The sequence below is a fragment of the Cinclus cinclus genome, chromosome 6 (genome assembly GCF_963662255.1).
Source record: "Cinclus cinclus chromosome 6, bCinCin1.1, whole genome shotgun sequence".
Lineage (NCBI taxonomy): Eukaryota > Metazoa > Chordata > Aves > Passeriformes > Cinclidae > Cinclus > Cinclus cinclus.
Genome location: NC_085051.1, coordinates 8,843,329 through 8,866,386, shown reverse-complemented (window position 1 = coordinate 8,866,386; position 23,058 = coordinate 8,843,329). Strand labels below are relative to the sequence as shown.

General features: G+C 41.6%; 1 protein-coding gene across 1 annotated transcript in view; it reads left to right on the top strand.

The window, feature by feature from the left end:
- Positions 1 to 17,950: 17,950 nt before the first annotated feature.
- ABTB2 (ankyrin repeat and BTB domain containing 2) overlaps positions 17,951 to 23,058 on the top strand; it is a 110,996-nt gene continuing 105,888 nt past the window's right edge. The window contains exon 1 of the mRNA XM_062494565.1: positions 17,951 to 18,812. Coding sequence (XP_062350549.1) covers positions 17,951 to 18,812 — 862 coding nt within the window. The remainder of the gene's footprint in view (positions 18,813 to 23,058) is intronic.

Genomic DNA, 23,058 nt, shown 5'->3' with positions numbered 1-23,058 from the left:
AGGGTTTTTTTTCAATGGGGAAAAAAAATGTTTGTAAGTTGCAAAATCAAAACCAGCAGCATGTAACTATATAAATTCTGTTCGTGTATAAATATATACGGGCTCATTCTTGTGTTGGTGCCTGAAATGGGGTACAGGTGATTCACTCACTTTGTCCTATGCGCTCAATAGTAAAGAGCCTTTCTTTGGTGACTGGAATTTTTAATCTTAAAAAAGCACTCACTTCTGAATTCTGTGGCTACGCTCACAAAGTTTCGATACTTGTAGAGGAGACGAATCCCTCTGCAGACAGCCCTGCGAGGGCCCCCTGGAACCTCCTTTGAGATAAGAAAAACTACTTGCTTAGAATGACTCAGGTTAAAAAAAAATGTAAGGTCTTCTTAATCTTTTTAGAATATTATTGGTTAGGTTTGATTCTTTATAATTGGTTTTCCCAAACAAAGAAAGATAATGTAGTTGGCCAAAATGTGTTAAACGTTTTTTCCATTGGTTTACTTGTGATCCCCCCAAACCCTATAAAAGTACATGTGTGATTCCCCCATTTTTCGATTTGTAGCCTGACCCCTTCAGGGACGATAATAAAACCTGTGGGAAAAGTCTGAGCTGCTCTCCGGTCTTTTTATGCCAGCTGGAAACTACAGGTTTCTGTGAGAAACCATGAAGCCGAGTTCCTGAAAGGCCAGCGCTCACAAACCTTGGAACTTTCCCCTGCCCAACAACAGCAGGGCAGGGGACACAAGAAAAAGTCACAGATCCTACTGCGGCAGGTGCCTGGCTTGGTGCCTAATGCATATACTGAGGGTGATAAAAGTGATAAAAAGCTGATTTATTTTTCCTATTTCGGAGGTAAAACCTTTGAACAAAGTGAATAATCCATTTTATACTCCTTATCTGCCAGATACTATCTACATTCTTTCTCTTAATAGATACGAAGAATAGTCTAACTTGTTGTTTCAGGTAGACAGTTGCTTTATTTGGTATTTGTTATTATGGATTACAGGGTTAAAGCTCCCAAATTCAGGTCTGTGCTATACAGGGAATATCATTACTTGTATTCCTTTTCTTCAGAATTAAGAACAGCAAACTCTTTTTTTTTTTTTCTGCTTCACCCTTTATTGGGACATTACTTTCATGTCTTGAAGCCTCATCATCTTTTCTGCTTCAACATGATAACCAACATCGCAAAGAAGGGCAAAGAAGATCAATTATGTTTCTCATATTTTGATCTAAAACCATCAGCATGATATAAATACATCAGCAGACTACACCCACCACGCCTAGATTTAACATTAGGATTGTCCACATAATGCTTTTTTAAATCAATAATTGCTATTTCAGTTTGCTTAACCAGGAAATTGGGGGAAATGTGAACATTTCCATGAACAGTTTATATTTGCTTTTCCTTTAAAGTTTAACACTTTAAATTTTAAGCAGGGTAACATGTTTAGATAAACTCGCTGGTCACAAATCTGCTTCAGAGTAAGAGTAACTTAGAAAAACTTCTCTTTCCTTTCCTATGAACCCTTCTTATTACGTGCTGGAGAATAGGATTTATTGCATATGCCTAAATGTGTGCCTGCATAAAAACAAAACAAACAAGAAGAGATTAAGTATTGGCTAAGAAAATGTGCAAACCCCAAACCAAACCATGGGGAGGGCAGGTGGCAACACCAGTGGCACCTATTGCAAACAGTGCTTGCACTTCAGCTTAACTAAAACCAAGTGACTGCATTTTGTAAGAAAGGTCACACACAAAGCTCAGTGTGAGACAAATACTTTTGTCTCTCATGTTCTAATTTTATGTCTTTTCAGGAAAAAAAAGCAGTGAATGGTGGTTTGAATTCCACAGGTATCTGGCTGTGGCTGTTTTAATTTTCTTCCTTTTCCCCCCTCTCCAATCTTGATATTTGTTTCCTGCGGCACCTTATTTGCCTCCTGTAACATATCTGCATTAAGTAAACAAACTTCAAACAATTCCAAATTAATCATCCTTATTTACCTGGGGAGACTGGTTCTCTGCTGCCACATGACTTTCTGAGGCATGATCCAAACCACACTTTGCCCTTAATTAAGATTTGGGGAGATTAAAAGACAGAGTGCTTAGCATTTGTGTTTTGTTGTATTTCAAGTGAGTCTAAACACAAACTAAAAGGTCAGTGTCACACACCATTGTGCTGTAAATAAGGTTTACACATGGCTCAGTGATTTACACCCAAGGGAAGGATCTAGAATTAGTTGAGCAGCGGGTCAGCAGTGCCTCTTGCTTTGCTAATTAAATTCCACAGGCACCCCAAGCTTTCATCCTACATCTATCAGCCCTTTCTGGCTGCCTTGTTCCCTACTTTCTCTGTGATTAAATCAGAGTTACAAATGTTCCCAAGCTCCCTACAATGTCTGAGTGCCTCTACTGCAGAGCTTTTAACTCCAGCACAGAGCATGAGGGACAAGATGACTTTTAAAATAAGAGATCAGAAAGGAGAGAGCATGCTCACTTCTTAATTTAACTGATTATTGATGGATCTGTGATAAGTAGTCCAACTTATCACAGGATTGGGAGGCTTATTGACCCTTCTGCTAAAGATGTTCAAACTTGTATCTTACAGAGGATCCAAATTATGCATCTAGACAAGGGGCTTGGATACATTTTCTACCCTGAGCCACAAGGAATAAGGTCAGAAAAACATAAAAACTCTGGTTCAGGCTCACATAATAAAAATATAATTGATATTACTGATTATATTTTCAGTCATAAAACAAATTCAGCCACTGCATGTGGACCAGTTACGAAATAATATAATTAATCTATTCTCAAGACCTGAAATTCTGATTGGTTTTATAAATATCCAATATTTATATATTTGCAGTGCCTCAGAAACCTTTGCCACTCATCCTTCTGCTATCATGCCTGGTGTAAGCATCTGGGCACAGAAAAAGCATGGAAAGAGCAACAAAGAATGACAGAGGATTGAGGGGTAGGTATGGCAACTACAGACAGAAGTAGGTTGCTGCTATGTTTTAGGAAAAAAGCAGAGATTTATGAGTAGAAACAAAAGATTAATATCCTTTTTAATGCAGTAAACAGAACATTCTGTCTGTGCTGATTGCCAACACACACCCAGGGCAATTTTATAACTCCAGCTGGCAATTTCAGAGCCATGAAGTTCATGCTGTGGGAGGTCAGCCAACCTGTGGGTGACACGTGCTGAGGTGTTGGACACGGTCTGTGGTGAGCAGAAGAGATGGAACAAGAGATAGGTAATGATAAACTGGGGATCTCTGTATCTGTAAGATAGGTTTGAACACATTTTGCAGCTTTGGTGATAAGTTCACCACTCAGTAACTTGCATTGTACGTAGCCTTTTTAATTTTGTGTTTTCAGTCATCAGATCGAGTGGAAAACATGGAAAACACTGAAATAGATCTTCAGAAGAGGTGGGCTTTAAGGGGGGTCATTGAGGGGACAACAAGGCAAGCAGGCAGGAAGTAAAATCTGGCTTTTATGGGAAATAGCACATTGGATTGTCATTGGACAGAGTGAGATACTGAGATGCACAGAAAATGTGAAAAAATCACATAGAAGAAAATCAGGGAAAGGCAGATAGGAAACTTTATGTTTGTCGTTTTTCACCCTCCTCTGCTGTAGTTATTTGGACAAGGTCTTGATTTAAATTCCTAGGGAAAAAAAGATTAGCCTCAAATATAGAAAAGTGTGTTAGAATATTAATGATTTATATGTTTCAAACATGTTTTTCTTTGCTTCTCTCATTCTCCATAAACGAGAATGACTTCAGTGATTTTGGAGCAGTTGTCTTTAACCTTTGAGGTTTGTATGGAGTTAATAAATGCCAGTGGTCCTAGACCTAGTCCTTTTTAACTAAAAATATAATTTAATTAATCTATATTCATTGTTTCTAATAATGTATCGCTTTTCTGAAACTAACTGTGATCATAATTATGAAGAAGTGTTTCATATTTAGGGCTGGAGAGACAGCTGCAATCTATTCCTTGAGATCAGTGAAGGAACAAAAATAGAGTAAGAAATGCAGCACTTTTCAGGTAGTGGGGTATTCAAACACCTTTAGCATCCTGGATACCTCATCTCTGTGTTTTTTACTCCCCAAAACTGTATCATTAAAATAACTTCACATCATAGACATGCAATTCTCTTTTGTTAATGCAGATTTGATTTCAAGTTAGAGCACCCACATGATTTTTTCTCCATTTGTTCTCTGTGTTATTAGCAGCATTATCTGAAGCATCTACCCAGTGGCAGTCCATAAAACCTCAATTTTGGAACCTGATTTTTCCCATTAAAGCTTCATTCTGCATAAGAAAAGATTTGAAGCTAAACACAGCCATATTTTTGTTCTGTTGTTACAATCAGAAGCTCTTAAGCTTTTAAATGGGTCAACCCTCAGTATGACTTAGTCACATGTTCTTTAAATAAGTCAAGTGCTTAATTAGCATGCTGGATGTTTGCATGTATAAATATAGATGTTTGATCTCAGAGATGCCTTGGTAAAATAGGTGTCAGTTCACGTGTTCCAATTCCACAGAAAGAAGGGAATCCTAAATGAACAGAGCTTGAATTTGCAGAAAATTAAAGGCAATTTAAAGAGTTGTCTGCCCAGCAGGACTGGAAAATCAGGCTATTATTTCATTGCCAGGAAAAAATCAGATACGTGCCTTTGAAAATTTTGGATATATGTGTGGAGCTAAATGCACCAGTAGGGCTCTAGGCTGACACATAGAGATTACTGATATAGTTCATTAACATCAGTGATGATGGATTTCAGCATGGCTCATACCTCAAATTTCAATTAGTTTGGTATTAAACAATGTAAGAATCTGTTATTTACAGTGGTGATTTCTGAATTTCCATGGAAAATAAAATATCATCATAGGGAGCTTATGGGGAAAACAGCAACAAACACAGCAGCCAGTGGAATGGCAACAAACCAGATGGATTTATGGTAACCACAGCAAATATGGATGCTGGGAAATAAGGAAAGGCAAACAAGCAGATTGGTGAGTACTGAGAGAGGAAACTTCATTGTCTTTGAAACCAATAGGAGGTAGAAATTCTCCATTGATCTGCTCACCAAGGCACAGCTGAGAGGTTTGAGTCAGGCACTCGGTGGTGTTTGGGTGTCCTGAGAAGTGCTGGATTGATGCCTTTCTGTTTCAGTGGGCTGGGAAAGGTGGGATGCCCTGCAAGCAGAGGGACATCAAAAGCTCTTACCAGGTGACAGCAGTGGCAGGCACACGTGGCATTTGTGTGCCAGAGCATCAGCAAGCACTCCACATGGGTAGTAATCCACTCTGCTGACTGGATGGGTCAGCTTCTCATGGAATTGCTGCAAATTCCCAGTGTAGAGTGCAAAATCCCATTAAAATAGCATTTTCTAGGAGTTTATAATCCAAATATAGTTTAAAATGTTTTCTCTTTCCCTTTCTTTTTGTCCTGAAAATACACACACATAAGCATTTTAATATATTTAAATTGATTCATTTTCAGTGTCTCTAGCTGATTAATAGATGCCAAACATAACTGATTTTTTAAGATGATTTCAATGAATTGTGAAATAAAGGGAGTTATTTAAATCTGCTTTATTCTAGAAGATGGATGTCACTGTCTCTTGAGGTGCTCTCTTTAAGAGCAATAACAGCCACTGAGTTTGTCCCCTGAGATGGTGGCAAATAGAGCCCAGGGAATAATTAATCCTAGGGCACCAGCACACTTATTAGTATTTCTGGAATTGATAGGAGCTTCAGTACCTTTGAAAATCTGATTTTATTTTGATGTGAATATTTTAGCCTTTTTTTTCTTTACTTGAAGTAGCTGCCATTCTCAGTCCGTTTTCCATCATAATAGGAGACATCTGAGGATGGAAGAGTGGCAAAAAGTAAACCACCTGCTTAAACATCTTCATTCTGACAACATGAAAGGCTACCAAAAAAAAAAATAATCCTGGGGTTAGTGGGATATTAGATAAATATAAAATAACTCTTCCAGCCTTGATTAATTGATCCAGCCCAGTGCCTGCCATCTGGCCAGCAGTTTGCTGGTGCCCTCTGCCCCAGCTGTCAGCATTTGAGTTGCTGGTCCAGTCATTGCCTAAAAGCAATTAGTTCTAGATCATTATGGGTTGCAAAGATGGCCGTTGTTTTGTTTAACATTTACACAACTGCCAGGGACCTGCTTCTGAATTAAAGTCCTCGACAAGCCCTTGTTTTGACCACAGGTAGGTGCATGAAGAACAAATGGTGGATTTTTTCTTGCTCTTTAAGCTGAAGTTCTCTTCTGTACATTTGACCTCATTTTTCTGTTCATAGAAAATTCATTGCTTGAAGTAGGTAAATTGGAATTATGGAAGCTCAAAATATATATTTAAAAAAAAAGCAAAATAATTCCATAATTACAGTGTCTTTAGTTAGACATTTAGTCCATTTTTACACATCCTAATGACTGACAGCTTTTTGTGTGTTTGAAGAGCTGTGTTTCTAAAATGTTCATCTTCTTTACAAAAGTTGCTAAAATAATTATTTTGACCCATTGTGGAAACTGTAACAAATTATTAGTGTGTTTTGGGTTTCCTTTTTCCCTGGAGGTTGATGCTAAGCTCCCAGGTTAATTGACATGCTTCTTTCCAGCTCCTGATTGCTACCTGCACTCTGGCTGGATGTTTACAAGATATTTACAGGAGGTTTACAAGCCCTTTATGCTACCAAGAAACTTAAGGTGTAGGGATAAAAATGAAATACAGATCATCACTTCCAAACCACCAAACTCATAAACACATTAAACCCTCCTGCACAGATCTGCAGGGATCTATCAGCATTCCTACCCAGCTTTGCTTGCATTTCCTATTTTCCTTGGATTGAGGGCAGTGCTTGAACAGCACAGTTGGGTCTTGACTTGTAACATGGACTTCCAAACAATTTTAAGAGGACTACACATTTTTCACTTCGGTTTTTCAATACTTTTGGTCTAAAAAGATTTGATAAATTTTTACAGCTGCAAGAAAGAGCCCTACATCATATTAAGCATGGAAATTTGGCCTAGTTTTGACCACCAACTACTTTTGAGTCCCCCAGGGTGTAAACAACTCTCTTTCAGTAGTCCTCTGGTTATTATATTATTTGAGAAGGTTCTTTTTTTCCCCCCTTTTCTTTTGCTGTTAGTATGGTAGAGGGGTTCTTTACTTGTTTTCACAATGTTCTAGTCCCTCTTCTGTTTGGTTTTTATCCATACATATTCCTGAAACTGAAAATAGTTTTCAAGGTATGGAAGGTTGAGATATCTTGATTTTCTGCCTGCATGACAGATTCCTGAGGCTTTTCCCTGTCTTCTTCCACAATGATGCTTTCTGCCTCCTTACCACTCCTAGGGATTGAACCAATATTTCCTATCCCATTGTACTTCAGAATTATTTTCAAGCGTTTCCCTATGGACTGGAGGCAGACCTGGGTCTATCCCCCTCTGTTTTCAGACTTTTGAACAGGGAAGTTTTGCTGTGATCCATAATAACTTATCCAACAATATCCACCCTCCATTCCTCATTTAATTTAATCTTTTTGTCCAATTCTGATAACATTCTGACTCACCATTTTATTGAGCGCTGATGGCTTCTGGCACCTGCCCCACTTTTACTGAATCATCCAGACTGTTTCTATATTTTTTGGGGATAGGTTTCTGGCTGTGCAATGCACAGAACACTACAGAGCACTGTGAATCTTCCACACAGGTGATGTGTCCCAGGAATTCCTTCCCAGTGATGCAGGGAAGAAAAGGGAGTTGGTCATTGTCTCCCCATTGCTTCCAGCATGTGTTTCATCCCGAGTTGGAACAACAAATTGGCCTGTGTCAGCCATCTCCTTGTTGGAAAAATGTTGCTGGGTTATGTGATAGCAAGCAGCCCTGTGTCATAACTGGAATTAGGGATCTGAGGAGGTGGATGGCGTTATGTTTATTCAGGCTGCACATTGACAAGGTGGTTTCTGAGCCACCAGTGCTAATAACATGTGTCTGTAATGAGCTGACAATTAGGTTTGAAACCTTAGTATAAGATTGCTTCCCTAATGGTTTTTTTTCCCCCAGGATTTTACTTTTTGATGTCGGAATTACACGTGCTCTACTGCTGTAGTAAAACCATGGTGGGAAACACATTCTGCATCTTCACAAGATGGGTGAAATGGCAAAAGATTGTTCATTCACATAAGAACTGGGAAGGAACATGCTGGAAAAGTGTGACCAGTGCATTATGGAAGGTGCTTTCTGACCAACATACTCACTTACAAAGTTTCCATTAATTACTATACTCACTTGGCAATAAATGTCTAGCTACAAATTCCTGCTCTCAACATACTGAGATTAAATCTCACTGAAAAAGGTTTCTAAAATTTTTAATAAGGGTAATATAATTTAGTAGTGAATACTAGAACAGTGTTATAATATTATACAGAATAAAAATATTTATTTGAAACTCTTTTACAGGTTCTTTGAGAGAAAAACAAAGATTTTTCCTCTGTCTCAAACTTTCGTGGTACAAAGTTTGGGTTTCTGGCTTGTTTTTCTTTATAAAAAATCCAATATTAATGAGTAATTAATGGCTAATTAATTATAACTCACTCATGCTGGGTGAGTTGCATCACACTTTTCATATAGGACTTAAAAATTTTAGATAAAACTATTAAAATTTCAGCCAAATTTTGGGCAGGCACTCATTTATTTAGTCAATTAGAATTATATGTTATTGCTTCTGAGGTATTTAAACAATATGGAATATACCTCAAACTGAAATATTTATAGCATTCTACTGTAGGTTTCTTTGCAGGTAGGCAGAGTTTTCTGGCGTTTAGTGGAAAGAGTGAAAAAGCTCTTGAATTTAGTTACTAGAGAAATCAGAGACAGGAAGATTAGGGGTCATGAAGTAAAAGGTTAAGAAGCTCTTAACACAAAGAGAATTCTGCAATTAAAGATGTTTTGTTGTGGGTTTCACCCTTATTCTCACGTTTGGCTTTTTATAGGAATTATTTTCTTGCTGGAAATACTGATTCATTGTAGGGTTTTTTTCCCACGAACATCTTTGAACTTTACAGGCTATATACCAGTTCAAAGTGAGGCACCTGAAGCCTCACAAAATTTTTGATCTGCTCCTCAGTTGGGGCAGCAGGGTAGAAGAAAACAGTGGCAAAATTCCACTACCACACGGCACTTCCCTTTGTTGTAAAACCTCTGCAGCAGTGCCGAGCCTGTCTTGCCAGTGAAGGGAAAGGGATGCTCCCCCTTCCAGAGGCTTTAGCCTAAGGATGAGGAAAGAAAGCAGATTTCTATTTTGAGTCTGATAAACAGAAAGTCGGCGGCTTTGCTACCGCGCGGTCGGGATGTTACTCTGGACATCCTGCGCTCTTGGTGTGCGAGGTGCTGCACATGCTGGTCCCTCTGTGAGGCGAGGACCTTGTGACAGTGTCACGTCGTGGGGACGGGATCACCTGTGCCACCTAGGCAGAGCTCACACACCTCCCCGTCCCACGAGGAGTGACAGACAGCCCTTGTTCACACGGCTGTGCCTTCATCTTTCCCCTCAGAATCTCGCGTTTTGCTCCTTTCGGAGCTCCCGAAATGTTTGACGGACAACCTGGAGCAGTTTAAATGCGGCACTGTGGCCTCAAGAGGGAGGCAGTGCCACGGCAAAGCTGCTAATCCTATCGAGTTTAGGATTCCGTGGGAAAATCAAGGTTTCAGCAGGACCAGGGGGAAGCAGAATTCAGGCACAGCCGGTGCAGATGATGATGATGGAGCAGTGGCTAGGATGCTGTTGCTACACTCGGTGTAATTCAGTACCACAACAAACACTGCAGCTGTTCCGAAGGTTCCGAGTGATCCCAGGCAAGGCAGACGTGGGTTTTGACCTTGAACGTTCTCAGTAATTTCTTTCCAGTGCTGTTTGCCATTGCCAATAACCACTGATCTCAGCATGGCCTGATGTGCTTTGGGGCATGCACTTCACAGTGCTCTTAGAGGGTAATACTACATTTGGTTTCCTGGTAACTTCCTGACTGTTCAGGGTTATGAAAAATAAAATATTCAGCTGTAATTCTTTCTTTATGGTTATTATTTCCATTGGCTTTGTAATCAGAGTGATAGAGTCTTGACAATATTCTTGTCAATACTGTGTTCCTGGCTAACAGGGGAGAGCTGAGGATATGAACATTGTCTCAGGAAACATGACACACATCCGTTGCAATCAATACATGTAATTTGCTCTATCAAATGCCTCATGAGACAGGTTGATATTACAGCCAGTGCATGGCTGTAGTAATAAGTGCAATTTTGACATGACGTTCTTCCAAATGTGTATTTTGGCACACAGGACTGCAGCAGTTTTCCACACAGACATGATATAGCAGTGGATCCCGTGACCAGATAACTGAGATTATTTCAAGTGCCTCCAAAGTTATTTTACACTGGTAGCTATCATACACAGACTTGGCAGGCCTGTTGTTAGATCAGAGCTAAGGATCTGGGTGACTGGGGAAGTTTATCCTGCTGTAACTTTATAGCTGGGTGTTATAAATTAGAAGCTGTTAAATACTGAAGAACAACACAATCGTCTGCAGCTATTTGGTAATGCCTGATGGCTGTCAGAATGTTCTGGTTGTTTGATTCCTGCATTAGGAAGAAAATGCAGGCACTGTAAAATTGCAATTAATAGTAAGAGTGAAATGAGAAGGTTTGGAAAAAGAGACCTCAGTAAGTTTCAGTACACACTTCATCTTGAATATTGTGTGATGAAGTAAATACTCTTTTACTCCCTTCATTTGATCTGATTCCAGGTAAAGTATAATTTCCCCCACCAGTCCTCACCAATAAGATTTCTGATAGTGATTGAGACAGTCTGATGCTGGACCAAGTTTTTATCTAAGAATCTAATGCATTCTAGTCTAATCTTTCTTATTCTGGCAGTTTTCACCACCCTTTGTCATCACAATAATTTTATTGGGCAAAATAATCCAACATAGATCCATAATTTTTGTAGTTCCATAATAAGGCCTACTGTAAGACTTGCTCGGTTGTCTGGTGCACTTAAAATTTGAAAAATAATTTTGCTATCACCTCTTGTCTTCAAACACTCCAAATTTCAGGACAGAAATGTTCCATGCTTGTTGAGGGTTACATTTTAAATTAGGTAAAATGTCATTGGTTGTTTCTGAGATTAGTTTACTTTTTCTACTTCAAAATTATTTTCAAAACACACCCATGGAATAAATGCATTACAAGTGAAACAGCTGCTGGGGAGGGAGGCTTTTTCCTGAATCTAAAAAGTATAGGAAGCATCTTCAGTACTACTTTCATTCTTAGAAAGTGTTTGATTTAAAGATGCCTTAACCTATACAACATGTGCTGAACTGAGAGAGATTGAAAACAAAATGAACCAGATTAAAGATCAGAGGACTCGGCAGTAGTGCTGAAAGTTTGTGAGGAGAGTCATTCCAAACGTAGGCAGACTTTGGAAAGGGAAAGTTGCGTTGGACATGGTTCCTCTATCCTTTGCAGTGGAAAGAGCAGGATTCATGGAATCCTTCTGGTGGTTGGAAGGCACCTCTGGAGATCACCCAATCCAGCCCACAAAGCAGGGTCAGCTAAAACATCTTGTCCAGGATCGTGTCCAGTTGGGTTTTGAATGTCTCTGACTATGGAGAGTCCACAACCTCCCTGGGAAACCTGTTCCAGGTTTTCACCTGTTTCACCTGTTCCAGTGTTTTACCCTCACAGTAGAAGGTATGTGTGTGTGTGTGTGTTGGGGGGGTGGGGTTAAAGTTTAAATAGAATATTTTGTATTTCAGTTTGGGCCTACTGCTTCTTGTTCTTTCCCTGGACACCACTAAGAGGAGCCCACCTATCTTTTTCCTTTTTCATCCATCAGGTATTTATAGACAGAGATACTGTCCCACCTTCTCCAGAATGAACAGTCCCAGCCTTTCAGCCTGTCAAATGACAGATTAAGTCCCTTAATCATCTTTGTGTCCCTTTGATGGACTAACTCCAGTTTGTCCACACCTCTCTTGTGCTGGAAAACCCCAAGCTGGACTCTGACTCCATCCAAGTCTCATCTGTGCTGAGCAAAGGGAAGGATCACCTCCTCCACCTGCTGGCAGTGCTTTTCCTGGGATACTGCTGGCTTTCACTGCCACAAGGATGTATTCCCAGCTCACATCCAACTTGTTTTCCAACAGGTCTTTTTATACAAAATTGTTCTCTACTTAGATTGAAAGGAGCCATTTACCCAGGCAAAAATTCATCAATTTGTCAATGAGGATGTTGCAGGAGCGAGTGTTGAAAGCCTTGCTGTGGTGAGGATAATATCAACTGCCCTTCCCTCATCCATTGTACCACTGATATCATCGTGGAAGGCTGACAGATTAGTCAGGCATCATTTCCCCTTCATAAATCGATGGAGAATGGTTTGAGAACAGCCTGGAAAAGACTTGGGGGTGTTGGTTGATGAGAAGCTCAACAAGACCCAGCAACACACACTTGCAATCCAGAAAGACAACTGTATCCTTTATCAAGTACTGGGAATTTATTCTTCCCTGTAAAGGTGCCCACACACTGGCACAGGCTGCCTGGAGATGTTATGGAATCCCTACCCCTGGAAGGCTTCAAAGGCCAGGCTGGATGGGGCTTGGAGCAGCCTAGTCTAGTGGGAGGTGTTCCTGCCCATGGCAGGGGGTGGAAGGAAGTAAGTGGAAGGTCCCTTCCAATCCAAACTCTGTGGTTCAAAATCAGCTTTTTGTCCTTAATGCTTTCCAGGCTCATTTGTTCCACTCCTTTCCCAAGGATAAAGGTGATGCTGACCAGTTTGTACCTGACTGGAACCTGACCAGTTTGCCTTGGAGGATCTCTGAATAAACTGTCTGTACAGCAGCAGCAGAAAACCATTTATTTGTTCATTGTGGGCATCTGATACACTTGTGCATGGAAGTTTCACTCTAAGTTCCTTATCACTCCAATTATATCTACTACAAAAGGCAGCTTTTGAGTGTAGAAAAGATATTCTTAATAGATTCTCAGTACTTCTTACGCTTTTCATATCTGAAAATGTGTGTCAGAAGCAGGCTGTAATATAAAATCTTCAGCAATTAAAGTTTTTTAAATGGTCTTGCTTAACAGTCACTATTAGTCATGATAGACATGACCCCTTCTTTCTTGACAGTATTAATTTTGAGAAGATCTGCCTTATCTGTCATTATAAATAACAGTAAAGCTGATCTGGGCTGATTTCTTATGCTAAGCAAATTTAAGTTCCTGATCTTATTTAAATAGAAATTATGTTTTAATTGACAGCCTAAGGATACGAGCGAGGCAAGTTATGTAAGGACAAGAAATGTCTTTTATTAGACTAAATAGTAGAGTAGGAAAAAAATGAGGCAAGATTTGTTAAGCAGGAGCCTTTCTCTTGATAGGAACTGTTAATAGCAAAATGCAGTTCTAGGCTATGCTAAATCACAGATAAAACCAAGACAGGGAGAAGGTGAGATGTCCATTTATTATTAACAGCCTGAAGATTTGTTCAGCACGCTCTTTGATTTCAGTGACTTCTAACCATCTGAAAAGTTTACACAAGGGACACTATTATTCCTAAAATTCTACATTCATGAGATTCTGTGCTCTCTTTTAAAATTTTAATTAGCGCTATCAAGTAGATTTACCTAAATTACCAATCAAGACATTCTGAGAGGTAAGTATTGTAACCTTGGCAAAGGCCATTTTTGCACAAAATGAATGGGGGGAGAATTTGGGTTATTACACATTGAATAAAGTTTCTCTACAGCTGGGAAAATACAGGAACATGGCACTGGTGAGGTCAGCAGGGAGTATTTGGTGGCTTCAAATGCTGGGCCAGCAACTCCAGTTAGACAGTAATTTGAGGGCTGGATGGGGATTTTGCTGCATGGTAGAAAACACACGAGATGAACATTTTCTCTTCATCGGTGGTGCTTTGAAAATATGCAAAATTAATTCTCTTAACACTCTTTTTTCCCCCTTTCATTTAATTTAGACTTGCTATGTGATTCACCTGCTCTAGTCACGCTTCATCTCTGCCCCCCCCCCCCCGGGCTTACACTGATTTTCAGGTATCAGACAGCAGCTATCTTTGTTTATTAACAACAATAGTTCTGAATCTTGCAGATAAAATGCAGTTTAATGAAGTAGCTACACAAGGAAAATGCTATTAGCACATGTTCAAAAACAGAGACAGCAGCTTGAGAAGGAAATTTCCAGCAACATGCATGGAAGGCCAGCTGTTGAGCCTTTGGGCTCATTTACACTCCCTCCCACAACTGCTTTAAATTAGGTTTGGAGAGGGCTCCTCTCTTTTTGGTGCTGCTCTGAGGGGTTGGTTGTACCAACCAAGCTGCTTCTTTGAGGGTTCTGTTGAGTCTAGTTGTGTTATAATTTTTTTTTTCCTGTTGGAAATTCTTGAGTCCTCTTTGCTTCAAGTGAGTAAAATAAGCTTATGTGGGACCTAGAGGTGAGGGATGTTGATGCTGCTCATTGCTATATATATGAATATTATTTCCTAGAAATTCACTGAACTTTGTGGCTTGAACAGTAACAGGTCAATCTCAGTATTAATTACTTTAAAAAGTATTACTTTGGAGTCTTTGTTACAGATTAAGTCTCTGGGGATTTTACATTTGCTTTGACTGCTGTAGTTCCTTAAAACAAGTATTTATTTTAAAAGTAGGTTTGCTGTTTATCTAGTTGTTTTTTGTGTATCAGAGAAAGTGAAGGCTTTTTATTTCTAATTAATTCTGGTGTACTTTAAATTCAAATTTTAAAACCCTGTAGCTCATCAGAGCTAGAAAAGCTCTTATCTGAAGCCTTTACATGAAGGAAATGGAGTTTCCAGAGTCCCATGTTTTTGTTTATTATGGAACTTCCACTGTTACATGTTTTATCTGTTTTGTTTATGTTCCTGGAAGTCTTCTGGTGCCTTCTTTAACACTTATTTTAGAGAGAAATTATTATGGGAAAATCTGTTTGTGGAAAATTGACTTTCATTGTGTGAAAATAACTTGGGATTCCTGATAGCTCCAGTTGAAACATATGCAAACAAACAAAAAAAAAGCTGAGTACTTATTGTGCCTTATAAGTCAAGGAATGTTAAGTTGTTTTCATGGGTGTTTTGATGTATGACTTTTTGTCTTTATTGGGTTCAACATCTTGGAGTTTGAGGTTTAAATCTTCAGTAAGGAAAATCCTTTCCCCATTCAGTGGTGCTTTTGTTCTAATATTTTTTTTTCCTCCTGTAGAAAAGTCTGGTGATACCTTTGCAGAAGCAGGAGAGAAGGATTTATCTGGCCAAGTTTTTTCTTTTATAAATAAATACTACAGTGAGAAAATACTGTCTGAGGAAAGGGGGAAAGCAGACACTGCTTGTTAAACCAGATAATTTTTGATGTTGTTAAATTATATGGAATGGCAGGAATAACAAACTGTGTGGGAGTATGGGAGAAGTGTGATAAAGGGAAGGAACAGAAGTGGTTTGTAGGAGTTTTGAGTGCTTGCACAGCTGCATTTTTCCTAAATAATGTCAAGTTCCTATTTGCCATCTGTGTAGCAATTCTCTGTGTCAATTTAGCCTTGCTTTTGTGGTTGAAATGAATCCTAGGAGATGGAACAGGATGTGTTTTAGAGAAAGCTTTTGCGAAGAGGCATCAAAAAACAAAGCATGAAGGATTTTTGGTGAGAGAGGCCAACTCTGTTGCCTTTTTTTGCCCCATTCCCATTCTTGCAGTGATCCTTGTGAAAACACAAGTCTTCTGTGCAAGACCTTAGAGGAACTAACAGGGGAAAAAAAATAAACACCCTGCTTTTGAGGCGGCACCACATGGTCACCCACCAAAAGTCTCGTTTAAGAGGCCTGCAGTAGTCCATGGCACCCTAAGATTGGGGATTAAATACAGAGGTAAGAAAAAATATGATAATTTTTTATGAAGAAGTGTATTGGTTGAACACATGAGACTTAAAACTGGGTGCTTTGAATCAGTCCTGCCTTGTCTCACATTCAGGGACCTATTTCCCATGTTTACTGTCAGTTTTGTATTGTCAGTTCTTAAAAATATAGCCTAAAAATACACCAAAATAGCAGGGTTAGCTTTGATCTGTAAAATAACACCTGAGCAAGGAATCAGTTGTACAGTAAAAATACCAGTTTCTGAGCTGACAGTGGAGCACAAATGAGATGCTGAGGTGTTAAGATTTCCACATAAATCGGAATTACTTTGAGGGAATTAGGTCTGTTTTGATTAGACAAGTTTTGCTGCATGTTCATGATTTCATGGGGAGAAGCTATGAAAAAGCTGAGAGCTACAGAATAGCTAGGCTTCAATACAAGAAAGATAAAAGATGATCTTATATATAAAATCAGATTTGGGGTGCAGCTAGTGGAAGTTATGCAGATTGTTAAATATTTTAGTATAAACCAAAGCTGCCTGATCCTGTGAGCAGAAGTGAATAAGTAAAATAGATGATTTTTCAAGTATTTAATTTGTGCCTAATAGTTATATTTTTATTGACACTAAGTAATGCCTATACTGCAGTACAAAAAGACAAAGGGATGTCCTATAAGGCATTATAGTTTTGAAGCAGGAAATCTTTCCTGTATCATGTAAACCATCCCTCCATCAGATAAAAAACATTCCCCCTCGTCCTACTGCAACAAAGTTTGTCCTCATGGTGCAAAGACAATTTGTTATTTTGAACTTACCTCTGGAAAGCCATTTATTGAAGCTGATAATAGTTGGAAGGTGTATCTTGTAAGGGAACATCACTGTGGAAAAGATGTATGTTTTTATTTTTTTAGTCTGTGGTTAGTCTGTGGTTAAGGGCTGTATAAGATCTGTCTTGACAATAGTTTTCCACGTGAAAATAGCTTTTGTGAGAAGTTTTTAATTTACTCTCTTTAGGTTTCTACTCATACCCTTTCACATATATCCTACAAACAGCGAGAATATGGCAGGAATAGAGAACAAGCAGATAAAAACGTCATCCTTTGAGCAGGAAGGTTTCTACACACTTCGTCACAGTGGCAGCATTATCAAAGACGCGCACTCTCTCTTGCTTTATCGTGTTTGCCTGGATCGGGGTGCGGTAAATAGCACCGGGTTTGGGACTTTTGGTGGCGGCTACGTCCCGTAGGAAGATGGCAGAGCGCGTTTTAAAGTTCAATTCCATAAATTACAGGTACTTGAGGAGCCGAGCCCGAAACGCAGCGAGACTCGCGGCTCCGCGCTGCGGCCGCGCGGGGGCGCCCTGGTCCCGCGCACCCGGCGGGACGCGCTGGGCTCCTCCGCTCCGCGCGAGGCTCCCGGCCCGTGTTGGAGTTCGGGCTGGGGAGGGCCCGCCGTGCCCCAAAGGCTCCCGCCGGGGGCTCCATCCCCGGGGCCGCCCGCTCCATCCCCGCTCCAAGCACCGACCTCCGCACGGCCCCCGCGCCCCGAGCCGGCACGGCCCGCTCGCCGAGCCCTCCCTGCCGAGCCCCGTCCCAGGCCCCGCCCCTCTCGTGTGTGATTGGCCGGGCCGTTCTCCCCGCCGCCGCCGATTGGTGCTCGCCGCGCGGCTCATTTGCATGCGGCGGTGCGGGGCGCGCGGCGGAGCCGCGGCGGGGAAGTTGCGCCGGAGCCGCCGCCGAGCGCCCGTCCCGGCTCGGCTCGGCTCGGCCCGTCCTGCCGCAGCCTCCGCGCCCCCCCCACCTCGGCCCGAGCGGGACATGGCTGAGCGCAGCCTCCCGCCGGGATGGACATAGCCGGGCCCGCAGGGAGGCCTCCTGCCCGATGCGCTGCCAATCCTCCCGTGCCGCTCGGGGCTCGCTAGGGAATCTGCCCTAGCCTCACCTTTCGCGCTTGTCCTTGCCGCTTGGCTTTCCCCGTCTTTCCTATGGCTGGGATATACAGCTCGACTCTGAAGACCCTGGAGGATTTAACTTTGGACTCTGGTTATGGGGCAGGGGATTCCTGCAGGTCCCTTAGTCTCTCTTCTTCCAAGTCCAACTCGCAAGCCTTCACCTCTTCTCAGCACAGAGGCAACTGGTGGTACTACTCGGGCTCCATGAACAGTAGGAATAACAGCTGGGACACCGTGAACACCGTGCTGCCCGAAGACCCCGAGGTCGCAGATATCTTCTCCAAGTGCCCTAAGCTGCCGGATCTCGAGGAATACCCGTGGAGTGATGAAGACATCGGCAGAATCCTGCGCAGAGGGAAGGGAGAGGGCCACGGCAGGAGCTTTTCCCAGGAGGCTGTCAGGCGGCTCTCGCAGCTGCTGCGGCGCGCCCTGATCAGGGTGTCCAGGGAGGCTCAGCGGCTCAGCGTGATGCACTCCAAGTGCACCCGCTTCGAGGTGCAGAGCGCCATCAAACTCATCCAGAGCTGGGCCCTGGCCGAGAGCTGCGTCCTGGCCACTGTCAAGGCGCTCTCCCTGTACAGCATGAGCGCCGGCGATGGGCTGAGGAAAGGCAAATCCGCCCGCTGCGGCCTCACCTTCTCGGTGGGCAGGTTCTTCAGGTGGATGGTGGACACGAGGATCTCGGTGAGGATCCACGAGTACGCGGCCATCTCCTTAACCGCATGCATGGAGAACCTGGTGGAAGAGATTAAGGCGAGGGTTCTGGCGAGTCAGAGCCCCGATGGTGGAGGGGAGATCTCGGCTGAAATCCTGGAGATGGTTATCAACAACGATGCGGAACTTTGGGGAGTGTTGCAACCTTACGAGCACCTCATCTGTGGGAAAAACGCGAATGGTAAGATCCAGCTTTTACAGTCTGTTGTCTTCGTACCAGCAAGCTTTACAGTAAAGTCTTCGCTCTCTGTGGACTTGGGGTTTTCCTGGGTTTTCTTTGCATCTGGATTGCATCTCGGTCGCGGTTTGTGTGTGCGTAAAGCAGGCATGACGGTCCTGCCAGGCAGGAATGACCCTGCTCGGTTCCTAAGATGTACCAGCTTAGTAAAGGCTGTGGGAAACCGAGCCCTGTTGTCCTAACAAACATCTGACTTTCCACCAGCTGCTGTTTTGAGCATTTTCCTTCTAGCTGGCGTGCAAATAGATTCTCTGTAACCTTAAGATGAAATGTGCTTTACAAGCTGCTGTCGTCCAGAAAGTACCACTGTATCTATTTTAAACAAAATTTATCTTACAGCGAGTTATCTTGTAGTTTCATCTTAAAGATGCTATTACCACGTACAGCCTGGAGAGGGAAAGCCTTATTATTTTTTTTTTCCTTTGCGGCAGTAAAATTCACTTTATGAGCAGAAAAAACCTTGAACCTTGTATACTTCGGAATTCTTTGTTATTCAGCAGAAACCTGTGGTGTTCTTTCCTGCCATAAACCGGAGGGTGTGTGTGAGTGTAGGACGGTGCCTCGGTGCTGAGAATAGCACAGTGTTAAGGTACTTACCGCTGTCGTTCGTTTGGAAAGCGAAGTTTCCGAACACTTAAGCTGATAGAGGAATGTTGGCATCTCCTTACAGCAGTTTGGAAGGCTTAAGCCGTGACAGTTGTGTTAAGGAGCTGCGCTGTTTATTTTGCATTGTCACACTGAGGAATACCATATTTTTCCATGGAAAATGCAGGGAAACGTCCAGTTCAGGAAAGTATTTTGTGTACCACCCACGGTTTCATGACTTCTGCTGGCCTCTGTTACGGTGGACTGCTCCATGCTTAACGCGTTTGTGATTTAACTCTATAAAACCAAGGGGCTTGGCCTTTTCAGAAGGGAATCACATCGAGAGAGAATTAAATGAGCTGTTTTAAATTGACGGGGAAAAAAAAAACCTTTGAAATTGTCAGAGGTGGGCTGACTCACCTTCTTCCTGGGTGCGTTGATTTTCTGCGGTTCTCCTATAGCCAAGCAATTCTGTGGTTCCGATCACGAGTAGGTGACTGCAGGGAGTTGTCCCCATTGGGTCAGCATTACTGAACATTTGTGAAACAAATGGGAAGAGCCTTTGGGATGTTCTCCTGGCTCTGGCTCAAGGCGTAACTCTAAGTTTCAAGGTCAGACACAGACGTCTACACTTCGAACTAAAAGCGCTTGGGTGATGAAAGAGGTATGAGGATGCCGTGTCTGCAAAAACACTTGTCATTCTTCGTTTATCGTGGGAGTGATTGTTTGCCACCAGCTCTGAGAAGAGGTCTTGTTTCCCCTCCCTTGCTCCTTATTTAGGGAACATGGAGTAAAATATTTTGGTTCTAGGAACCGAAACATACATTTCAGCTCTTCTCTGCTCTGCGCTTCTACCACGCAGGTTCTGTGTGTAAAGTGAAGAGCTGGACCCTGGCTCAGCTTGTTGTTCTGGGTTGTTTTTTTTTTTTTTAATCTGTTTCTTGAGAGAAATTTCCCTGGAAGAACTGCAGTGAGTGAATGGATGCTGGTGTTGAAAGGGAAGAGGGATGAGTGTGCAGGGAAATGCTTATAAATATTCAGAGCACCAAATGGTCAGTTATGATAACGCTCCCGCACAGTGGAAAGCCAAGCACTCGGTGGCCACAGAAGGATTGGCTTCTGCTGCCTCTTTTGTTGTTCCTGCCTTTCAGATCAATCCTGTCAATAACTGAATGCGTTTTTTAAGTCTGGAAATTGAATAAAACCGCGCATGAAGGCATCCTGTGATTTCCTGTGACAGTCTGTCACTAGTGTTTTACCTGACACAAGTCAGTGAGTCCTCTAAATGGCTTTTCTTGCAGTTGGAAGGCCACAAATGGTTTTATATGGATGCAAAAAAAGCTTGAAATAACTTCTCTATTCTTCTCCCTGTAGGAATTGTAAATGAGTAGTATTCACATCATTCTGCATAGTGCTTTCAAATGATCTTGTCTTTTACATTAATTTAAATCCGAAGTAGATCTGGCAGTGAAATAACTGGATTTATTCCTGTTTCAGGAACAAGAAAACTTGCTTTATTGTCACTTCTGTTTCTTTTCTAGTAAAAACATTTAGTGGAGCACTCTTAAATTGCAAACTTGGTGTGTTTGTGTGTGCGTTGGGTTTTGTTTTCTAGCCCTGAGTTTGATGTCAGAGATAAAAAGCACTTAAAGGTTCAGTTGTAGCTCCAGTCAAGCATTGTAATCCCTGGATGAAATCCATGGCGCTGTCCTATGCAGAAGATTGCACAGGATTATCATAATGGACATTTCTGGCATTATGATCTATTGAATACCATTTTCATTATTAGATCAGGACAGCCTGCTGCTTTAGTCAAAGAAACGGTAAGTAAATACATAAATCTTCCTAAATTCTCATGAGGCTGAGGTTTAGACCTGTGTTTCTTCAGTGACTAATCTCCCATCAAAGACCACAGTCCAGTCACTGGTCTTGAAGTTTGGGAGGCTGGAAGAGCAATATTATGTGTTACAGCAAATGTGTTTTAATCAACACCTGCTGTGTGAAGGGTAAAATTTAAAACTCTGTAAATGCTTATGGGGGAATTCCAATATTGTTTTTAAAGGAATAATAATCTATGGCTTGCTTGTTTACTTGCCCTTTCTGTGGAGCTGTTCTTTAAGCAACTTTTTGCTGCTTCTGTGAGCCATTCTCTAGCCTCAGTGTGAGTTCTGACTTAGTGCTTGGGACTTGGTGGCTCTGCCTTGGAAGGAGGAGGAAGGACCCGAGCTTGTGGCCCTGAGTTCTGCCAGGCTCTGGGCGTGTTAATGCCTCCAAGGGGTAAGGTCTTTTTAGTCAGAGTTCAGGTGGAATGTTGCAGAAACAATGCAGTTGCTGGACAGAAAATTGAACTAAAGCAGCAAAAATGATAAGCAGCTACTGAACAGTGTAACTAATGAAAGGTAGAGCAAGTGTAAATTGGAATACATGTTTTATTTTTCTGTTTACATGGAGATGTATATTTGCAGTGGTAGAGAATGCACTCAGTGGTTTCACAGGGATTTTGAGACACGCTAATTTGGAATATTGGAGTCTATTAATTTAAAATGCTTGAAAGAGAAGTTGAAATCTGAATTTACCTTGGGAATGTGATTCTTTTACATGATTTGCCCATGTTTGGTGCGTGGTTCTTTAGTCTCTGAGCTGTCAGCACTGCAAATACATTTTGATATTATTGCCCTGTTAATTACAGCACTTGGGTTGTACTGAACTCTCTGGTTATGGTCAGGCACTCCTGTGTCTGCCAGTCCACCTGCTGTGCTGTTTAATGCATCAGCACATCCCGGTGCTCTGGAGATAGAAGTGTTGACAGATGTTTGGCCAAAGGAAAAAAGAAAAAAAAAAAAAGGAGAGGGGGAAGGGTTGGAATTTAACTTGATAGTGCTGTTTCTTCATGTACCTCTTAGCCCAAACACTTGAAGTTCTCCCTGGATGAACTAATCCACAAATGAGTCTTGTGGTTTGCTCAGCTGAGGATGAAGAAGTATAGGGTCTGAAATAATTCCACTTGTGTTTTGAGGTATTTTTCCTAGAAAGGGTTGAGTGGGGGAAATGTATAACCTTTCTTCACAGTGTGAGGGAGTGGTTTGGACTCTATAAAATTAAACAAGGCATGAATTTTCTTATCTCTAATACTGATGACTGACAAACCTTATCAAACATCAAACACAGGCGTAGCATTTACTGTCACCAACCCTGTGTTAGTTTATAAATTTCACACTGCAATAATGCAGGTTAAGAATGATACCCCTTTTTAATGGAGAATTTTCTGGAGCTGTGCTGTGATGAAAATTCCTCTTTATACCCATCACGTGGTCTGAAGTAACTTTTTTATTTCTGCATAGTCACAGTACTGTATTGAAATGCAGCATGGGGGGAAAATGACATTTCAATAAGCAGAATGTCCTTTTGTTATCTGAGCTGAACAAACTGGTGTGCTCATCAAGGCCCTCATCAATTTTAATAAGCTATAAGCTCCACAAGTCTTCAGGAAAGCACTGCATGATGGAAGGGGGGCATTTTGGGGAAGAGAGCTGCAAATGCAATCAATAAACGAAACTGAGGGGAAATATAAGGCTCCTATAGTGGTACAGCAGGTGGCTTGCAA